Source organism: Oncorhynchus gorbuscha, linkage group LG06 (assembly GCF_021184085.1).
Source record: "Oncorhynchus gorbuscha isolate QuinsamMale2020 ecotype Even-year linkage group LG06, OgorEven_v1.0, whole genome shotgun sequence".
NCBI lineage: Eukaryota > Metazoa > Chordata > Actinopteri > Salmoniformes > Salmonidae > Oncorhynchus > Oncorhynchus gorbuscha.
Genome location: NC_060178.1, coordinates 84,195,545 through 84,216,326, shown reverse-complemented (window position 1 = coordinate 84,216,326; position 20,782 = coordinate 84,195,545). Strand labels below are relative to the sequence as shown.

The window sequence follows — 20,782 nt, the reverse complement described above, 5'->3', positions numbered from 1 at the left end:
GGACGTAGCCAGCGGTCAGTGATGAGTTGATGAGCGAGGTGAGGTAAGGGAGGAGGTCTCCGGAAATGGTCTGGAGAAGAGGGAGGGGATAGGGTCAAGCGGGCAGGTTGTTGGGCGGCCGGCCGTCACAAGACGCGAGATTTCATCTGGAGAGAGAGGGGAGAAAGAGGTCAGAGCACAGGGTAGGGCAGTGTGAGCAGAACCAGCGGTGTCGTTTGACTTAGCAAACGAGGATCGGATGTCGTCGACCTTCTTTTCAAAATGGTTGACGAAGTCGTCTGCAGAGAGGGAGGAGGGGGGGGAGGAGGATTCAGGAGGGAGGAGAAGGTGGCAAAGAGCTTCCTAGGGTTAGAGGCAGATGCTTGGAATTTAGCGTGGTAGAAAGTGGCTTTAGCAGCAGAGACAGAGGAGGAAAATGTAGAGAGGAGGGAGTGAAAGGATGCCAGGTCCGCAGGGAGGCGAGTTTTCCTCCATTTCCGCTCGGCTGCCCGGAGCCCTGTTCTGTGAGCTCGCAATGAGTCATCGAGCCACGGAGCGGGAGGGAAGGACCGAGCCGGCCTGGAGGATAGGGGACAAAGAGAGTCAAGGGATGCAGAGAGGGAGGAGGGTTGAGGAGGCAGAATCAGGAGATAGGTTGGAGAAGGTTTGAGCGGAGGGAAGAGATGATAGGATGGAAGAGGAGAGAGTAGCGGGGGAGAGAGAGTGAAGGTTGGGACGGCGCGATACCATCCGAGTAGGGGCAGTGTGGCACTCACAAACTTCTACAGATGCACAATCGAGAGCATCCTGGCGGGCTGTATCACCGCCTGGTACGGCAACTGCTCTGCCCTCAACATTAAGGCTCTCCAGAGGGTAGTGAGGTCTGCACAACGCATCACCGGGGGCAAACTACCTGCCCTCCAGGACACCTACACCACCCGATGTCACAGGAAGGCCATAAAGATCATCAAGGACAACAACCACCCGAGCCACTGCCTGTTCACCCCGCTATCATCCAGAAGGCGAGGTCGGTACAGGTGCATCAAAGCTGGGACCAAGAGACTGAAAAACAGCTTCTATCTCAAGGCCATCAGACTGTTAAACAGCCACCACTAACATTGAGTGGCTGCTGCCAACACACTGTCATTGACACTGACCCAACTCCAGCCACTCTAATAATGGGAATTGATGGGAAATTATGTAAATATATCACTAGCCACTTTAAACAATGCTACCTTATATACTTACCCTACATTATTCATCTCATATGCATACGTATATACTGTACTCTACATCATCGACTGCATCCTTATGTAATACATGTATCACTAGCCACTTTAACTATGCCACTTTGTTTACTTTGTCTACATACTCATCTCATATGTATATACTGTACTCGATACCATCTACTGTATGCTGCTCTGTACCATCACTCATTCATATATCCTTATGTACATATTCTTTATCCCCTTACACTGTGTATAAGACAGTAGTTTTGGAATTGTTAGTTAGATTACTTGTTGGTTATCACTGCATTGTCGGAACTAGAAGCACAAGCATTTCGCTACACTCGCATTAACATCTGCTAACCATGTGTATGTGACAAATAAACTTTGATTTGATTTGATTTGATTTAAATACACAATAGCACTTGCATTGTAGCCTGTTTTGACATTTTTATTATGAAATTGCACTTATCCAGCCTACATGCTTGTAAATACCCGTTGCTATGTTGTTTTTTAATATGTGATCTTGTCTGAATGTTTTATGACTGCTGCAAAATGTTATTGCCTCTGAGGTCATTAATGCTTTCTGAATCTGAAAAATCTCCTTTACTTATAATCCACCCAATAAGACACATTTCCTGTTGCTGCGGGATTATTTTCCCGCTGTGAGAAATTGCTCAAATGAATATACTACACCTGTAGTTACAGTAGCTAACATGCATAAAGTAAGATTTAGGGCTTGTGTTTGGGTTAGCTCGCAAGTTAGTTTCGATGCTGTAATAGCTTGCTATATCATCTCTACTAATGCATCAACTGAAGCTATACATCAGTTGAAGGTAATGTCTCCTCTCGCTGTCTTTCCCCAGGGCAGCAGACCAGTGTGCAGTCATCACCACTCAGAAACCAGAAGACCTCTGACATTATGGAATCAGTCTTCTCTCCATCGCTACACCGTTGGGCATGAATATGTCAAAGGACCAGACAACGATGCCCTGCCACACCTCACTAAGAAGGAACCACCTTGAGATCAGAATCTACAGTACACGTATAATGAAGGAACTATGAACTCACAGAGAACTGCAATACCTATAATACCGTTCTCTTCGTCCACTGGAAAACTACATATTCCATGCACCTTTTCTGCTGTAATTCTTGAAAAATAATTATAGTGTCGAGCTTCTTGGACAAAACAGGGTCTACATTGTAATTGATATGCTGCACTTGAATGACAATGACTGTTTAGGACTAGGTGTACAACTCTTTCAATGAATGTCAGGCCTCTTGGCAGCTAGCTACTGTACTAAATGGAAATTTAGCTGACACTTTAATCCAAAACAGATTACAGTTAATACATATTCAGAATATGTGGTCAATTGTGGGAATCAAACCGTCAACTCAAACCAATCAACCAACGAAACAATCAACTGACTAACCAACCATTCAACCGACTAACTAACTAACCAAACATCAGAACCATTCAATGGGCTCGTTCGACATTGCAGCTGACAGTGCAGGTGACTGCCGACTGACTGATCTACAAACCACCTTGCATCACAAACAACTACTCATTATAATTTGTAGATCAGTCGGACAGTTACAATTGATCCAGGATACATTATGGTTTCTCAAAGATTGTCTATTATATTCACGATAGTCGATCGACCTCTCTAACAATAGAAATACATGTCCTCAAATATGAAAGGCAGGTGGGAGGAAGCTAGATAAGGTGGGACCATTCTGGCCAATGAGAGGGCAGATATGCGTGTGAACAACAGGCCATAGAGCTAGATAGAGGACTCATATTTGTATTCGTGGTATTATAGCGTCTGTGACAGCCTGGGCAGCACCATTGAAACTATGTCCATTTCAAGGTAGTCCATTTTCTTATTCATCGGCTGATTGCTCCCAACTCACAGGAATCCCCACATAGTTGACAACTTTAAAATAGTGGAAGCACTCAATGGCAATATGCATTTTAAGACAGGTTATATCCATTATGAGCCATCCATCTGTCTCTATCACAACAAAAATAAAGTTGTTATTTTTTCAAAGTTGTCGAAATGCCAGTTGCGTCCACTTATATCAGTGCATTTGAGACAATTGAACCATTATGAAACTTCTATTAGATCAAATAAGCCTCAGGTAGAAAATTAGCAATTCAATTCGACACTCTCTCATTGACCTCCATACAAAAATTCCTAAATTCGTGGGCTTATTTTTCATAGACAGCTTTGCCTCTTTCTCTCTGGCCATTGTCACTACATGACTATCCTCCTCTGCTGGGCCACAACAAGCCTCAGTCATGTCAAGTCATTTTCTCTGCCATGAGATTGCCACGACTTTGAGTCGCAACAGCTTCCGTGTAGTCCAGCTACTTTATGGAATCTGGGGGAGTCTTTGAGCCACAATGGTACATCCGTTTCCGGTTAGACCAGCTACTTCCTTAAAACTGGTGGGGAGGGATATAGAGACTGACATTGACTGGAGCAGGATGTGCTGTGACTGTCCTCCACTCAGCCACGTCTTTGAAAAGAACCAAGTCAGAGTCCTGCCACCGAGGGACTTAACATGCTTTTTATTTGAAATACTATGGCTTGCTCAGCTTGGTTCCCATCGAGACCAACCAATGACATGACCAATCACAGCACCCCATTTGCAATGTGAATTGCAGCAAATTATACTTCCCACGGGTTTGAGGAATTAGTCAGACTCAACTCCACAGAGTATTATAAAGTGAGGGCTATGTATTCCTTCTGATATCTGCTCTGCTTTTGTCCTCTGCATGGTTACAAACATTTACTCTTCTAAACAGACCAATTTGTTTTGGTCATATTCTGGGCTTGACATCAGTGGTAGTAGTACTAATAAGGTGTGGAGATCAGTTAAGTGACTTAGTCTTGTATGGTAGATGTGTGTGGCACACAAGAGGGAGGATTTAAAATCAAATTTGACTTGAGCCAATGTTCAAGTGAACTTGGTAGGTCATATTCATTTGGTATGAAATGGAAGCAAACAGGGAGGGACTACCTGGACTTTTTCAATAAGAAACGGTATTAGCTACATGTACACTAATGAATAAAACCCAGGTTTTGGGAAGGCGTTATACATATCATGTAAATGACTAACTGATGCTCTCAAAATACAGAATATCATTTATCAAATGTAATATTTGTGGTACATTATTACTATAGTGCATGAATAAATAGGACATTAAAAGTATCACAATAGTATGACTCGTCCAAGACCCTCTAAATAATATTGTATTAAAAAAACAAAGAACTAAACTAGCTCCTGTGTTTGTGTAGGCTACAACAGAGAGAAAAAGACATTCTACTACGTCAGAATTTCAAAATGACTATACCAAACCAGCACGATACAGTACATATAACACACACACAGAGTACAGTAGTAGGCTATGCTATGGGAGTGGAAGAGAGACTTTTGGAAACAGTATTCATCTGATACTTAAAAAGAAACAAGATCAGCTTTAGAGACATTTTTGTTTTTTTCCCAAAATGTGTGACATGCAGATGGTTATTGCATCCCATCTTGTCTTGTTGCTTTTTTTTCTTGCCGAATGTCATAACGTGAAACCACTGAATTGAACCAAGAGGTCGTAGATTGGTTGATGAAAAAAGGCGGGTCGATTTGGAACCAAAGGAAAACATAACTAGCAGATGATAAACTGTTTTATTGTGATCAAGAGAAACATAATCAAAAAGACAGCATGTAAGTGCCCTGGGGAACCCATCATCTGGGGAAAAAATGCACACAAAAGGGACAAATGAACATGAGATTTAACATACAGTACAAGTCAAAAGTTTAGACACACCTCATTAAAGGGTTTTTCTTATTTTCTACATTGTAGAATAATAATAAAGACATCAAAACTATGAAATAACACACATGGAATCATGCAGTAACCAAGAAAAGTGTTAAACAAATTATTCAAAGTAGCCACCCTTTGCCTTGATGACAGCTTTTCACACTCTTGGCATTCTCTCAACCAGCTTCACCTTGAATGCTTTTCCAACAGTCGAAGGAGTTCCCACATATGTTGAACACTTGTTGGCTGCCTTTCCTTCACTCTGCGGTCCAACTCATCCCAAACCATCTCAATTGGGATGAGGTCAGGTGATTGTGGAGGCCAGGTCATCTGATGCAGCACTCCATCACTAGCCCTTACACAACCTGTAGCCCTTACACAACCTGAAGGTGTGGTGGGTCATTGTCCTGTTTAAAAACAAATGATTGTCCCACTAAGCCCAAACTAGATGGGATGGCGTATCGCTGCAGAATGCTGTGGTAGCCATGCTGGTTAAGTGTGCCTTCAACTCTAAATAAATCACTGGCAGTGTCACCATCAAAGCACCCCCACACCATCACACCTCCTCCATGCTTCACGGTGGGAACCACACGTGGTGGAGATCATCCGTTCACCTACTCTGCGTCTCACAAAGACATGGCGGTTGGAACCAAAAATCTAGTTGAATAGTTGACGTTGAGATGTGTCTGTGACTTGAAACTCCGTGAAGCATTTATTTGGGCTGAAATTTCTGGAGGTGCAGTTAACTCTAAATAACTTATCCTCTGCAGCAGAGGTAACTCTGGGTCTTCCTTTCCTGTTGCAGTCCTCATAAGATCCAGTTTTTATTTAACTAGGCAAGTCGGTTAAGAACAAATTATTTTTTTACAATGACAGCCTACCCCAGCCAAACCCTAACCGGGCAACGACGCTGGGTCAATTGTGTGCCGCCCTATGGGACTCACAATCATGGCCGGTTGTGCTACAGCCCGGGATCAAACCAGGGTCTGTAGTGACGCCTCTGGCACTGATATGCAGTGCCTTAGACCGCTGCGCCACTCAAGAGTCCCAGTTTCATCATAGTGCTTGTTGGTTTTTGAGACAATGTGGAAAATTTTAAAAAATAATATTTTTTTAAACTCTGGAATGAGTAGGTGTATCCAAACTTTTGACTGGTACTGTAAGTGTTTGTTTTTGGGACATTACATTATTCTATATCAAAACTACATACAGGTAAGAATTTAAAGAGATCCAGATATCAATATTTTCTTAGACTACAGCAAATGAACAGTCCAACAAAACATACAAGACAAAACGGCCTGTCGGTTTCATTTGTAATGTGGTCTTTAGTAATGTCCAGGCAAAGTATCTAAAAAGCAGCTTTTGTTAAAAGTGAACAAGTTCTTAATATACAGAGTTCATTTTTAAAATACACAAGAGATATAGTATGTTGGAAAAAAATACTGTACAAAAACATGAATATCTTTGTATAAACAATAAAACCTTTAATATATCAATATATCCTTTGTATACTGAAATGTTTTGGTCTGTAGTAAAGATATAGTGATTAGGGTATATTCCACCGTACTGTATAGGCAACACAATTAATTCGCCCAACGTACTGTGTGACTGTTATCAGAGGAGGCTGCTGAGGGGAGGACGGCTCATAATAATGGCAGAAACCGAGCAAATGGAAAGGCATCAAACACCTGCAGACCGTGTGTTTGATACCATTCCACTGATTCCACTCATTACCACGAGCCCATTCTCCCCAATTAAGGTCCCACCAACCTGTGTTTGTTATATACTGTAGTACATCTGTTACATTCATCTCATTGGGTCACAGAGAGCATCTGTGCAGTGTCCATACTAGGACAGTCTCAGTAGGACTTCTTTCAATCTGAGCAGGACTGAGAGGCTGTCTTAATACGGACACTGACAGAGAAAAGTCATGCTCGGGAAGAGTAAAAGAAAATTATAACAGCTATTGTCTATTGCATGTACGCTGATAATGTTCAAATTTGAATACTTGAAGAGGAAATAAAAACATGCCAGAATATATGTAAATACTACAAGTAATTACAAATGAAATAAAGAGGGTTGTTCCATGTGTGTCTGTGACAGTAAGCTTGGTAGATAGGAGACCAAGTCTCTACTGCTTTATGGGCTTATTGCTTTAGCTTCTGACAGTTCGTCTGTACAACACGGTGAAACAATGATCTGGTGACAGGTAACTTGAAACAACCTGTGTTAACAAAGTTATCAATAACACTGTCAAAACCTACAAGCTCACAGTCTTACGTCAAGTTGTTCCAAACGTCAAATTTCAAAGTGTTTAAGGTTAAGTTTAGGCATTAACTCTGAATGGTTAAGTTTAGGGATAAGTTAGGGATAAAACAAAATATAAAAACATCTTTCTATCGCTGGATTCAAACATGCAACCTTTGGAATCAGAGGCAGATGCTTACACCCATCCGCAACATCTTAGCAAAACCAAAACCTACTTGTTAGTAACAGGGCTCACTGTTGCCCCTTGTGGCTGTTTTCCACATCTCTGGACGTCATCAGACATGGATCGACGTCGAATACTGACTTGTATCACGGGTGACCTCCCTGGTCAGAACACTGCCATATGAACGAAATGAACAAATGACAAAGCTGACATCATAGAATGCTAGCCTGGACGCCAGTCTGTCTCTGCGTTAGCTAATATGCTGTTGCCTAATGAGAAACAGTTGGGTACCCAGGCTAGCGGTATGTAGGCATTAGAGAGATTTCAAAGTGTGAGCAGTGCAGTCATTCTTTACATCAAGATTCTACACTTTACAAACAGCTTATCTCTGTCAAAGCATAAGAAGGGGGGGGGTGGATTAAAAAGAAAGCTGGATGAAGTGAGACAGGTAACGTCAGCGGAGACATCTCAGCTGACATATTTACAGTATGGAAACCATAGAAAACCATGGCAACCACAGACACAAGATCATCAACAGATGATAACAGATGTTATGGATCAAGAGGGAGTTGGATAAGGGTAGGTAACATAACATTCAACATACATATTAATAAAAAATGAAATGCCACAGTAAACGCCGTGGACAATATGTACAAACCACTGTGTAAGGAAAATAACAAATGAAATACATTAGCCATGTGTGGATAAATGTATATAAGAAAGAAAATAATAAAATCAAAAACACACATAGCCCAGAAATAAAGGAAACACATTCCGTTTCATACTCACACTTTACACAACGTTATCCGCTTTCACGCTAAAGTGCCAATCAGAGACAGACATGGGTGAGATAAATGGGGGGGGATTGACTGGGTGGTTGTCTCAGACAGCTGTAAGCTCAGCCTCTCAGCCTCATATTTTGTGTGTGTGTGTGTGTAGTTGCTATCTGTGTTTGAGTGTATTCTGTCTCAGTCCCATTACAGAGGTCCGTGTGTGGCCTGGTACTTGACCACTATGTTTTTGGTGCGCCCCAACTCTCTCCTCAGGTCGCCCACCTCCATCCTCAGTGCTGAATTCTCTTTCTCCAGGAAACCCGCTCGGATGGCGATCTGGTTCTCTTTGAGCCGACGGGCGTCCCGTGACCTCTTGGCAGCCACGTTGTTCTTCTTACGCCTCACCCAATACCTGTCATCCTGCTCGAGAGGTGCAAGGGAAGAGAGTGGGGAGTTAGAAGAGGGGAAATGTCCCACTGGGCAAAAACTGATTGAATCAATGTTGTTTCCACGTAATTTCAACCCAAAAAGCCTGATGAAGTTGAAACATGGAAAACTAATTGGATTTGCAAAACGTCATCAACTTAAGGGCATTTCGTCTTTTTTGACCCAACTTTGAACTTAAATCCAATGACGGTCAATTGTTTAGTTGATTTTACGTTTAATGTGAATTTGTTGACAACTCAACCAAATGTAAATCAAAACTAGATATCGAACGGACTTCCGTGCCCAGTGGCACAGTTAATTATAAACTCCTCAGAGCTAATTTATAAACGTTGCCTATGTACAAAAAAAAAAAAACATTTAATGTACCAGTTCACGCAAAAGTTGGCATTTATACAAACTGAACTTGAAGTGAGAATGTGCTTAGCTTCCCACAAACTTTAGAATATGCACAACTTTTAGTGGTTAACGTATTGCATTGCAAGCAGGCAAGAAGCCTGGTATTTTATGCAAATGTGGGATATGATGACATACTTACTCATAGGACACATATAATAACAGGATTCAATAATATACCGTTAGTGAGAACAGCGAAGATGCATTTTTTGCATCCTAAAGTAGTTAGAAACAGGCATCTATAGTACATTTGGAAAATATTCAGACCCCTTCGCTTTTAACATTTTGTTACGTTACAGACTAATTATAAAATTGATTAAAACATGTTTTTTCTCATCAATCTACACACAATACCCATAATGACAAAGCATTTTTAGAAATGTTTGCAAATGTATTAACAATAAAAAACAGAAATAGCTTATTTACATAAGTATTCAGACTCGACATTTTGCTCAGGTGCATCCAGTTGCCATTGATGATCCTTGAGATATTTCTACAACTTGATTGGTGTACATCTGTGGTAAATTCAATTGATTGGACATGATTTGGATAGGCACAGAACCTGTCTACATATGGTCCCACAGTTGACAGTCAAGTCAAAGCAAAGACTAAGCCATGAGATTGAAGGAATTGTGTCGAGGCAAAGATCTGGGGAATGGTACCAAATCATTTCTGCAGCATTGAAGGTCCCCAAGAACGCAGTGGCCTCCATCATGCTTTGATGGAAGAAGTTTGTAAGCGCCAACACTTTTCCTTAAGCTGGCCGCCCGGCCAAACTGAGCAATCGGGGGAAAAGGGCCTTGGTCAGGGAGGTGACCAAGAATCCGATGGTCACTCTGAAAGACCTCCAGAGTTCCTCTGTGGAGATGGTTGTCCTTCTGAAAGGTTCTCCCATCTCTACAGCACTCCACCAATCATGCCTTTATGGCAGATGGAAGCTACTCCTCAGTAAAAGGCACATGACAGCCCGCTTCAAATTTGCCAAAAGGCGCCTAAAGGACTCAGACCATGAGAAACAAGATTCTCTGGTCTGATAAACCAAGATTGAACTCTTTGGCCTGAATGCCAAGTATCACGTCTGGAGGAAACCTGGCACCATCCCTATGGTGAAGCATGGTGGTGGCAGCATCATGCTGTGGGGAAGTTCTTCAGTGGCAGGGACTGCGAGACTAGTCAGGATTGAGGGAAAGATGAACGGATTAAAGTACAGAGAGATCCTTGGTGAAAATCTGCTCCAGGGTTCTCAACCTCAGACTGGGGTGAAGGTTCACCTTCCAACAGGACAATGACCTTAAGTACACAGCCAAGACGAAGCAGGAATGGTTCCGGGACAAGTCTCTGAATGTCCTTGAGTGTCCCAGCCAGAGCCCGGACTTGAACCCGACGGAGAGACCTGAAAATAGTTGTGCAGCGATGCTCCACATCCAACCTGACAGAGCTTGAGAGGATCTACAGAGAAGAATGGGAGATATTCCCGAAATATAAGTGCGCCAAGCTTGAAGCATCAAACCCATGAAGACTCAAAGCTGTAATCGCTACCAAAGCTGCTTCAACAAGTTACAGGTATGAAAACTATGTAAATGTGATCTCATTTTTTTATACATTTGCATTGTGTGTAGATTGAGGAGGGAAAAATAACTATTGAATCCATTTTATAATAAGGCTGTAACATAACAAAATGTTAAGGGGTCTGAATACTTTCCCAGGGCACTGTATTTCTTTTCTATGATCATTGCAGAATAAATCATTTTTCTGACTATGATGGTTTCATACTTGCCAAGTAGCTTATAGGCCTAGAACGTCCCATCTCTCATTAATTGGACCCACTTTAAAAATGTTAAATAGAATAAATTCCTCACCACATTTTCTGGCCATGATGGGTTTACATTCTTGAAGAAGCTTTAACCTACAACAAATTACCATGGCATCTCTCATTTCATTTGACCTATTAGACTATTGTTTCAAGTATTTTGCTCTATGCATCCAAAAGGGAGCGCAGTTAATATACAGTAGAATTTAACAGACAGTTAATATTTTGCTTTGAAGTGCGTAGGCTACCACAGTAGGTTTTTTTTTATTTTCGAGTAGACATAGACAATGTATAAAAATGTGCGGCCAGTGCAGTATATTTAGGATTGGGAAAAAGTTCACGCAAAACATCACCGATTTCAAATGATCCGTTTACAGTTCCACAGCAATTTACAATAGTTTTTCCTCTTTCAGAAACTGTCAAGATACAGCCAATGTTACTGTAAAAATGTAAAACATTCTACCAACACCTCCAGAGACATTTGATCAAGTTGGCCATTGCTATTTCCTTTAGAAACTAAGTTGGCCTAATTCCAGTCATTCCAAAGTATACAGTAAATAAGGGCATTACTGTCACCATAAAAGGTGGAGTTTTAATGCTCATTCATGCGTGCATAGTTTCAGCACCGGTCTGATTTTTAATGGGCAACATGTGTATGCATGTTATGTGCAAAGTTTATAATATAATTATAATATAATAATAATAATAATAATAATAAATGCCATTTAGCAGATGCTTTTATCCAAAGCGACTTACAGTCATGTGTGCATACATTCTACGTATGGGTGGTCCCGGGGATCGAACCCACTACCCTGGCGTTACAAGCGCCATGCTCTACCAACTGAGCTACAGAAGGACCTCTTATAAATCTCAATATTTGTGTGCAGTCTTTTTAGAAATGGCACAGGCAGATATTTAGTGTGAAACGTACACAACGGTTATACATAAGACCCCAGATGACCAATATAATAAAAAAATAATTAAACTCACATTTCATATAAGCGGGTTAACTGGATTGGTAGCTTTAGCCAACTTTCCATTGGCTTGTTGCTGTGTACCAAAACAGTTGCCTAAGCAACGCTGTAAAGGGGTTGCCATGAATTTGGCATTATCTTTGGCTCCTGGTGAGTAAAATGCTCTAATATAAATATGGTATCAAAGCAAGTACAGGGCAATGAAACACAATACCGTAAAATTTAACAATGAAAATATTTTAAATGCATTCTTTGGGATATTTACCTGGTACCAAAACAGGTCAAACACCGTAAAGGGGTTACATTTGGCAGTAGCTTACAGGCAGCTCGTAGCAAGTCAAATTATGCATTTCAAATTACAGTACACCTACTGTAATATAAATACGGTATCACAGTACAAGTACATCATAAAATTGGCTGTATTATATTCTAGAAACATTAATGCCTCTAATCAGAATAAATTATGAATGGATGAATGAATTAAAGAGGGGAGGGGTTTGTATTTTACTATAATTACAAGGGATTGGTGCAAGCAGGCTGGCTGCTTGATAAAGTGTTTACACATTACAGAATATTTTGTGTTTTATATCACTTGACCTTCTAGGGGCCTTAAAGGCTTCCAAACTGGCAGTAACTAAAAGGCAAAACACAGAAAAATGCTGAACAATTTAAGGTTTAATACTTACTGCCACTCTAATCTGTCATCTATACATTTTCAATAGAGGGAGCATTATCACATGTGAGCTAAATTGGTACAGCATTCTCACTCTCGGGTGCAACAATTATAGCCTCTTAAAAGGCACACCTCAAAATACGTTAATGAGCCAGAAACAACAATACCATGCACCCACTAGTGGTAAAAAGGTCCAAAGATACAGTACGTTCACTCCGTGAAAAATCACTCTGAAGTTAAACACATCCATTTGCTAACATAATGCTCTCCCATTAGAAAATGACCCCTCCTCTCTCTCTGGCAGCTAGTGAAGTTCCCCATAACCTTTGTATGCCTGCACAATCAGCTTTCAGTCAATGTACTAAAACCATGCATGGATCCACCTTTATGTGAACAAACTTAAAAAGGCAAATCCCCTAAGTCTCTCACACTCACAACCTTGTTTTCATATGGCTTTAGTGTTGTTGTGAAACCAGACTATAATCAGTATTAATGGCTCTCTGTCTACATGCCATTCATTCACTGTGATTATCATCTCTAAATAATAGATGAGTCAGCATTATGACCAACTCTACCTGTTACATAATCAGGGATAAAACAGCGCTAAGTAATCTGATAGATTAGATGACACACACACCTTCATGTCATCAGGGAATAACACCTTGCGAGCCTTCTTGAACATGGGCTGTGGTTTGAGCTCCTCGGGGGCAAACTTGCATTTGCGGGGGTCGAACATCTCCTGTCCCGGTACACTGGACAGGGCCAGGTCAGCAGGGTCGGGCTCATAACTCATCGGCACCTGGATGGACTCTGGGTCGATGGGGCTGGGAGTGTTTCTGGATGGCAGGGCTAGAGAAGGGGAGGAAGACAACAACAGGATGTTCGAGACATGGAAATAGGCTAGAGAAATGTATTTGATAGAATTATAGAAATTACCTCTGCATACTTTTTGGGTTGGTGTGTCGGTTAAAAGTAATGCATTCATGACATTCATGAAAAGTGACAAATTGAAAGTAATGCATTTTTATTCCAAGCACCACAAACAATTGCACTGTTATTATAATTGGGGGCGGCAGGGTTCAAATCCCTGAGCTGACAAGGTACAAATCTGTCGTTCTGCCCCTGAACAGGCAGTTAACCCACTGTTCCTAGGCTGTCATTGAAAGTAAGAATTTGTTCTTAACTGACTTGCCTAGTTAAATAAAGGTAAAAAAAAATAAAAAAAATAAAGTATGTATCCAGTAGTAGTGGCAAACAGTGGCCACCATGGGGCACCATGCCATTGTGTGAAACATACCAGTGTGAGTACCTACATTTCCCCTCTTCCCCCTCCAATTCCTATCCAAAAATCAACTCTGAACCAACTACTGGACAGAAGCACATTGGTTCTAAAATGGGTATGTGGACAGGGCTCATATTATAAATCTCTATCCACTTGTCTCTTGTCTCACTATGCATGCATGTATCTATTTGCATTGAGTGGAGACTGGAGGCCAGCTGGAGAGAGAGAAAGATAGTGCCAGAGGCCCTGCTCCTTTTCAAATGACATCTGAACCTCATTCTCAAATCAAAGTTTATTGGTCAAGTGCACAGGATACAGAAAAGCCCTATAGATCTGAACCTGATGTGACGACTAGGCCCTTCTCTAACTGAGCTGAGGTATAATAGTCGTATAGAAAACCTGTGTTTTTTATTTGCACTTGTATTCAAATTCAGATTCATATTTGATTTATAATCACACTAACAAGTGTCCAGGAGGTGTACTTGTACTTCAAGCTGGCTCGCGCTACAGAAACAGGAGACAGCCTCCTGCCTCTATGGGTTGTTCTGGCTCGGACAGGGCTTACTTGGTCAAGCCTTTCATATCTACTTAACTAACCGCTACCTTAGGCTCAACTGCTACCAGAGAGAGAGTCGGCTGGTGGACGAGATTAATCACACTGATTCGGTCTGAGATTTACAGTATCGATAGATCTATACCTAGCTCAGCTACACAGGGATGTACAGAGACAGATTTGACCTTCAGTGCAGATAAAGATTTCACTTCAATCAAGAGAAGACAACATATGCTTCTTAGAAGTGAGTAAAGCACCTGCTAATCAGAAGTGCCTGAGACGAGTGACTAAGGAACAGAACATTACACTAATTAGCTAAAGGGATGCACTGAGAGAGATTTGACCTCCAGGTGAAGATTTCACTTCAATCAAGAGAAGGCAATCTGCTTCTCAGAAAAGTGTCCTAGGCTGTGTTTACACACGTAACCCAATTCTGATCTTTTATTTGCATACCTGATATTTAAAAACAAAATGGAATCAGATCTTTTAAATATTTTCAAATACCCCAACATTTTAAGGAATTTTTTACACAGCCACCCTAAGAACCCAATTCAGATTTTTCTTCATATCAAATATTTTTTTCTGACTGTCAACATTCAGTTTTACATGTGACCAATATCAGATTTGTGCATTCACACCGATCTAGCCTCTGAAGTAGCACACAGATGCAATGCTCATTTCCTGTCACTGTTCTAGGGGGGTTGTCATGGTAATGGACGGTAATGTGCAAAACAAACACTCCAGTGTAATGAAATCTAAATCAGGACAGAGCCACATGGGCTGCCTGTGTAAACGCAGCCTAATTCTGATCTTTTTTTCACTAATTGGTCAGATCAGGTCAGGTCTTTACCCAATAATTGGGCAAAATATCAAAAGTGTGCTGCCTGTGTAAACGCAGCCATATAGATGTGGGTTAACAACTGCCTCTCTGAAGAGAAGTACTTCAAATGAGTGACTTACAAACAGAACATTGCACAAATTAATCAAGTTAATTAAGCCTTGTTCAAACTGCAGGCCTTAATGCTCAAATCAGTTTGGTTTTTCAAATCTGTTTTGGAATATGACTGTCCAAACAGCAAGTTACAAGTGACCAAATCGGATCTGTGTGTGTTCAGACAGCAGTCATTTGATGACATGGCTACACTCTGTCATAGTAATATCGGGTGTGAGCGCAGAGGTGTAGGCTGATTGGTGGTGGTGCTGAAGGTGACAACAATGTCTGCTTTGAATGTTCAAAATCATAGTATAAGAACACTTTTAAAGCCTTGAAGGATAAGATAATCCAACTTTTTTTTAAAGTCATTTTTGGCCACAGCAGTCTATGTAGGTGGCTGTTGAGCTTTCTAGCACATTCACTCATTTGTCTGTAAACAATTAACACACTAGTTAGCTACCACATGTTCTTGCCAAACTGTCAGAGTAGCTAGCAAGCAACAAGATATGGTACATAATCTAAAAACCATTCGAGGGCAAATAAATCAGATTTGACCGCTCAGACAAGTTTCTCGGCCAGGAATCAGAATTGTATCTGATTTCAAACCACACCCCCAAACATCTTCCCGCAGTGGTGGTAGGGGTTGGAAGAGAGTAGTCTGACTGGCCTACATGCTGTTTACATTCTGTGGTTGGTTATCGTTGGTCCATATGTCGTATAGGTTTGATCAGCGGTTCCCAACTCCGGTCCTCGAATATCCCCAACAGTACACATTTTTATTGTAGCCCCAGACAAGCACACCTGATTGAGTTGAATCAGGTGAGTTTGTCTGGGGCTACAACCAAAATGTATGCTGTTGGGAACTGGAGGACTGGAGTTGGGAACCACTGCATTAGATTCTAAAATGTGTGTTAGCTGGGTTCACGTGAGGTACCCCTGCTCATACTTCTGATCATGTCCCAGTTCAGGTAAGTAGAGCACAGTATGTACCTAAAACACAGATATTACGCAGAGACAAGCCCAGGTCCAGACAGCCTGAAACAGTGTGTCTGCATTCTGTGTGCAACACACTTAGGGGTCACACCATCACAACATCTGTTGAACTTCACACCTTATCCATTCTGGGTTTGTGGCCTTTTCTAGGGAACCTAATAAAGCAGTCCTACACTCTATTCGTACTGAGCCTGCATTTTAATTGGGGCACAGACACTAAGGACTGTGACGGATACATGATTCATCTTTTCCCTTCTCGTCTATTTTTATGTTGACGTAATTTGTTCTGAATTCTGACACACTCAGAATGCATTGGTTGGCTCATCCCAACCCAAGGCCAAGTATGAAATGAACAGACAGCTCTACATTGCATCTATTGATTTACTCATCGATTACGAGGTGACAATAAAATATGCTGCTGGACCCCTCGAGGTGACAATTAATACGGTTTAGAACTGCAATAGCAACTCTCATAAAAGTGGTCCTCTGTGACTCAGCTGGTAGAGCATGGTACTTGCAACACCATGGTTGCGGGTTCGATTCCCACGGGGGACCAGTGTGAACATGAATCCACTCACTAAAAGTAGTGTACATCTTAACACCTTACTAACATGGTGACTAGCAGGTGTATTGTATTTTCACTTCAAATGATTGAGATTTGTATGAGCTTAGGGGGAATATTTTCCCTAGTGACAAAAGGCAGGAAAAGGATGAATTTGATGGTGTACTGTAGGCATGAACATTCTTGCCCCTGCTCCTTGTTTTCCTGTGTGTTTTGGTATGTATGCGAGGTGTGCATGTGTGTGTTTTACACACCTGTTCTGGTAAGACTACGGAGACAGTTCTGTGCGCCCATGCCTGTGTGTACCAACGTCGATGCGCTGGCATGGCTGCTAAGGTCGATCACTGAGGGCGACGGTGTGGTCGGGGCTTGTGACCTACTTGACGTCTGGTGCTGGGACTGCGATTGGTGTGATTGGTGCTGGTGGACGGCGCTGGCGAGATCAGACGGAATGCCATTTTCCGACAGGAACTCGTCCAGATCCATGTACTCCAGCTGGAAATTGTCCTCATCGTAGGGGAGAGTCTTGTTCCACAGTGTGGGGCCAAGGAAGGCTGACTGTGGGGCACTCCTCTCCTCATCCAAATTCTTCTCCTTCTCTCGCTCCTTCCCAAACCCTAGAGAGAACACTGTTAGTACCAAGACATATATTTGTTTTTTTAACAATGCTGCTCTATCACAAGGCTTGTATTATATTGAATATGCAGCATATTTATTTCAGTTTATTGTATCTGTAATTTGGGAGAATAAAGTATCCGCTATGGCAGGGCTATTCAACTCTTCCCCTGTGAGGTCTGGAGCATTCTGTTTTTTTGTTCTACCTGATAATTAATTGCACACACCTGGTGTTCCAGGTCTAAATCAGTTCCTGATTAGAGGGGAACAATTTTTAAAAAGCAAAAGCAGTCGAACTGGCTTTGAAGTCCAGAGTTGACATTTTGAGGGCTCTATGGTATCCACCAGCTCATTTTCAGGGTTAGCTGGTTTGGATAACTGTTTTTTGAGGAGCAAAAAAGCTAGTATATGGAAGTGAATCCCTGTACCTGCTTTAATAATGTTACTTCATAACAATATCTATCACCCCAACGTATCATGCTTGCAATCAATGAATCCATTGTACCAATATACATCACTGACAGCCACTGTGTTTGCGATATGATTAAATACATTAATTTAGGAGTAAACAAGTGAAGGGATAGTTAATTGCTAGCTAATTAACTTGTCAAATGTTTGTCAGCTGACTAATATCTGAAAACATAGCTACTGTACTGGTGGGGATGGTTTGGCCAAATACAGATATGCACACCTTGGAATTTCCTCAGAAAATGATTCCAAGTATGTGACCAGGTAAAGACAATGAAGCAAATCACTATCAATTTGATCAAACATTTCTAAAAAAAATTGTATAGCCTAGGCCAGGGATATTCAACTCTTACCCTATGAGGTCCGGAGCCTGCTGATTTTCTGTTCTACCTGATCATTAATTGCACCCACCTGGTGTCCCAGGTCTAAATCAGTCCCTGATTAGAGGGGAACAATGAAAAAACGCAGTGGGACTGGCTTTGAGGTCCAGAGTTGAGTTTGAGGGATCTTTAAAGTATATTTTAAATGCATTCTTTGGGATATTTACCTGGTACCAAAACAGGTCAAACACTGTAAAGGGGTTAGATTTGGCAGTAACTTACAGGCAGCTCATAGCAAGTCAAATTATGCATTTCATATTACAGTACACCTACTGTAATATAAATAAATCTAATTTTATTGGTCACATACACATAATTAACAGATGTCATTGCGGGTATAGCGAAATTCTAGAAATACGTTATCAAAGCAAGTACTGTGTAATGACATACAGTACAATAGTATAAAATATTATGTTTTATCCTATAAAAAGGTAAATACTACCGTAATCGGAATTCATAAATGGATGGATGAATGAAATTCATTGAGGGGAGGGATTGTTTGTATTTCACAGTATTTTATTGTAATTACATGGGATCGATGCAAGCAGGTTGGCTGCTAGGTAAAGTATTTACACATTACAGTAGGTATATTAATGAATATTTGGTGTTTATATCATTTGTACTTATAGAGACTTTAAAGGCTTCCAAACTGGCAGTGACTAAAGGGCAAAACAGACCAAAAGGACATAGCAAAATGCTTAACCATTTGAGGGTTAAAACTAGATGCCAGTCCAATCTGTCTCCTAGACAAATTTACAGGGCACTAGAACCACATTGCACATTCATCTTCTGCACATCTATCTCTTCAGTGTTTAATTGTTATATTGTAATTATTTTACAACTATGGCCTATTTATTGTCTTACCTCCCTTATCCTACCTCATTTGCACACACTGTATATAGACTTTTTAAAATTGAATGTATTGACTGAATGTTTGTTTATTCCATGTATTGTTATTCCTGTGTTGTTGTTTGTGTTGCACTGCTTTGCTTTATCTTGGCCAGGTCGCAGTTGTAATTGAGAACTTGTTCTTAACTAGCCTACCAGGTTAAATAAAGGTGAAATATATATATATATATATATATATATATATTTTTTTTTTTTTTTTTAAATAGGAGTTCAAATTGTACAGCATTCTCACACACAGGTGCAACAGATATGGCCTCTTACAAGGAACGCCTAAAAATATGTTAATGAGCCAGAAACAACAACACCATACACCCAATAGTAGTTAAAAGGTTTTTGGCACTCCAAAAATACTGTACTGTACTGTATTCTGTGTGGCGGAATTACAGTACCATTCGAAATACAGCAATTCTTTGCCCAGGCCAAAACATTTTCTCACAATTAACTATAATTTACAGTAAGCTGCAGTAAAAAGTTTGAGTATTTTACTGTTGATAATAACCCAAATTACCGTATAATTTACAGTTTTCTGTTACAGTGTAGATACAAGTAACTTATCCTCTAAATAAACTACACAAAAATACATAAATAAACAATGGAATTAAATATATATATATATTTCTATACAAATTAGAATAATTTCAATTTAAGATAAGTTGTTATATAGACTTGGAACATAATATAATAATAAAAAATACTTATTTCTTACCTTCATTTTGGTGTTCATGTTTGAGGAAGGGTAGCTTCATGGGGTTCTCCAATAGAGACTTCAGTACGCAGTGATTCGACGGAGGTAGAAAACTTGGATTCACCGTGAGATGCCTGGACATTATTTTATCCATCACTTCTTCCTTTAGCTGTAAAAAATGCACTAAATCTGGTCCTGGGGTATAATTATGCAGATAGGCTAATAAAAAATATTAAACAAAGCAAATAAATCTAAATCACAAGAATAGGTCGATTTAACCTGTTCAATTAGCCTAACTGGAGAGAAAAATTAACTCAGTGGGCAGATTGCGTGCAAAGCTGGTTCCAGGGCCACCGGCTATTCCAAAATCGGCTGTAGTCTGCAGCAGAAGACAGATAGCGTTCAAGAAGACAGATAGCGTTCCCCCATTCCATTCATACCATATGTGAGAACCGAGGTATGTGACGTCAAACCCTGAGAGATACCGCCCCTCTTTCCTCGGGTGTGTGTGTGCGTGCGTGCGCGCGCGCTCGTGTGTGTGTGTGTGTGTGTGTGTGTGTGTGTGTGTGTGTGTGTGTGTGTGTGTGTGTGTGTGTGTGTGTGTGTGTGTGTGTGTGTGTGTGTGTGTGTGTGTGTGTGTGTGTGTGTGTGTGCGTGTTTCCCGACCAATTCATCATTACAATGAAAGAGGCCAGTGTCAAAAAGTGATTAAACGCCACTCGGAAGTTCATTCCGGTCTTTATTCGGTGTGTCGTGAAAGTTACCTATGTGCTACTACAGTATATTATAATAGACATAGTCTTATGCCCTGTGGCCTATAATTTATCATAATGTTTAACAGGGTTCAAAGAAGCAGACATTGCAGGGCT

General features: G+C 40.9%; 1 protein-coding gene across 1 annotated transcript; it reads right to left on the bottom strand.

The window, feature by feature from the left end:
- Positions 1 to 6,490: 6,490 nt before the first annotated feature.
- Positions 6,491 to 20,348, bottom strand: hlfb (HLF transcription factor, PAR bZIP family member b). Its single transcript, XM_046354361.1, has 4 exons — positions 19,935 to 20,348; positions 17,111 to 17,473; positions 13,170 to 13,381; positions 6,491 to 8,655 (listed from the first exon to the last, which is right to left on the bottom strand). The coding sequence occupies exons 1-4, from the start codon at positions 20,065 to 20,067 to the stop codon at positions 8,440 to 8,442; spliced, it is 924 nt and encodes a 307-aa protein (XP_046210317.1). The 5' UTR covers positions 20,068 to 20,348; the 3' UTR covers positions 6,491 to 8,439.
- Between the last annotated feature and the right edge of the window lie 434 nt (positions 20,349 to 20,782).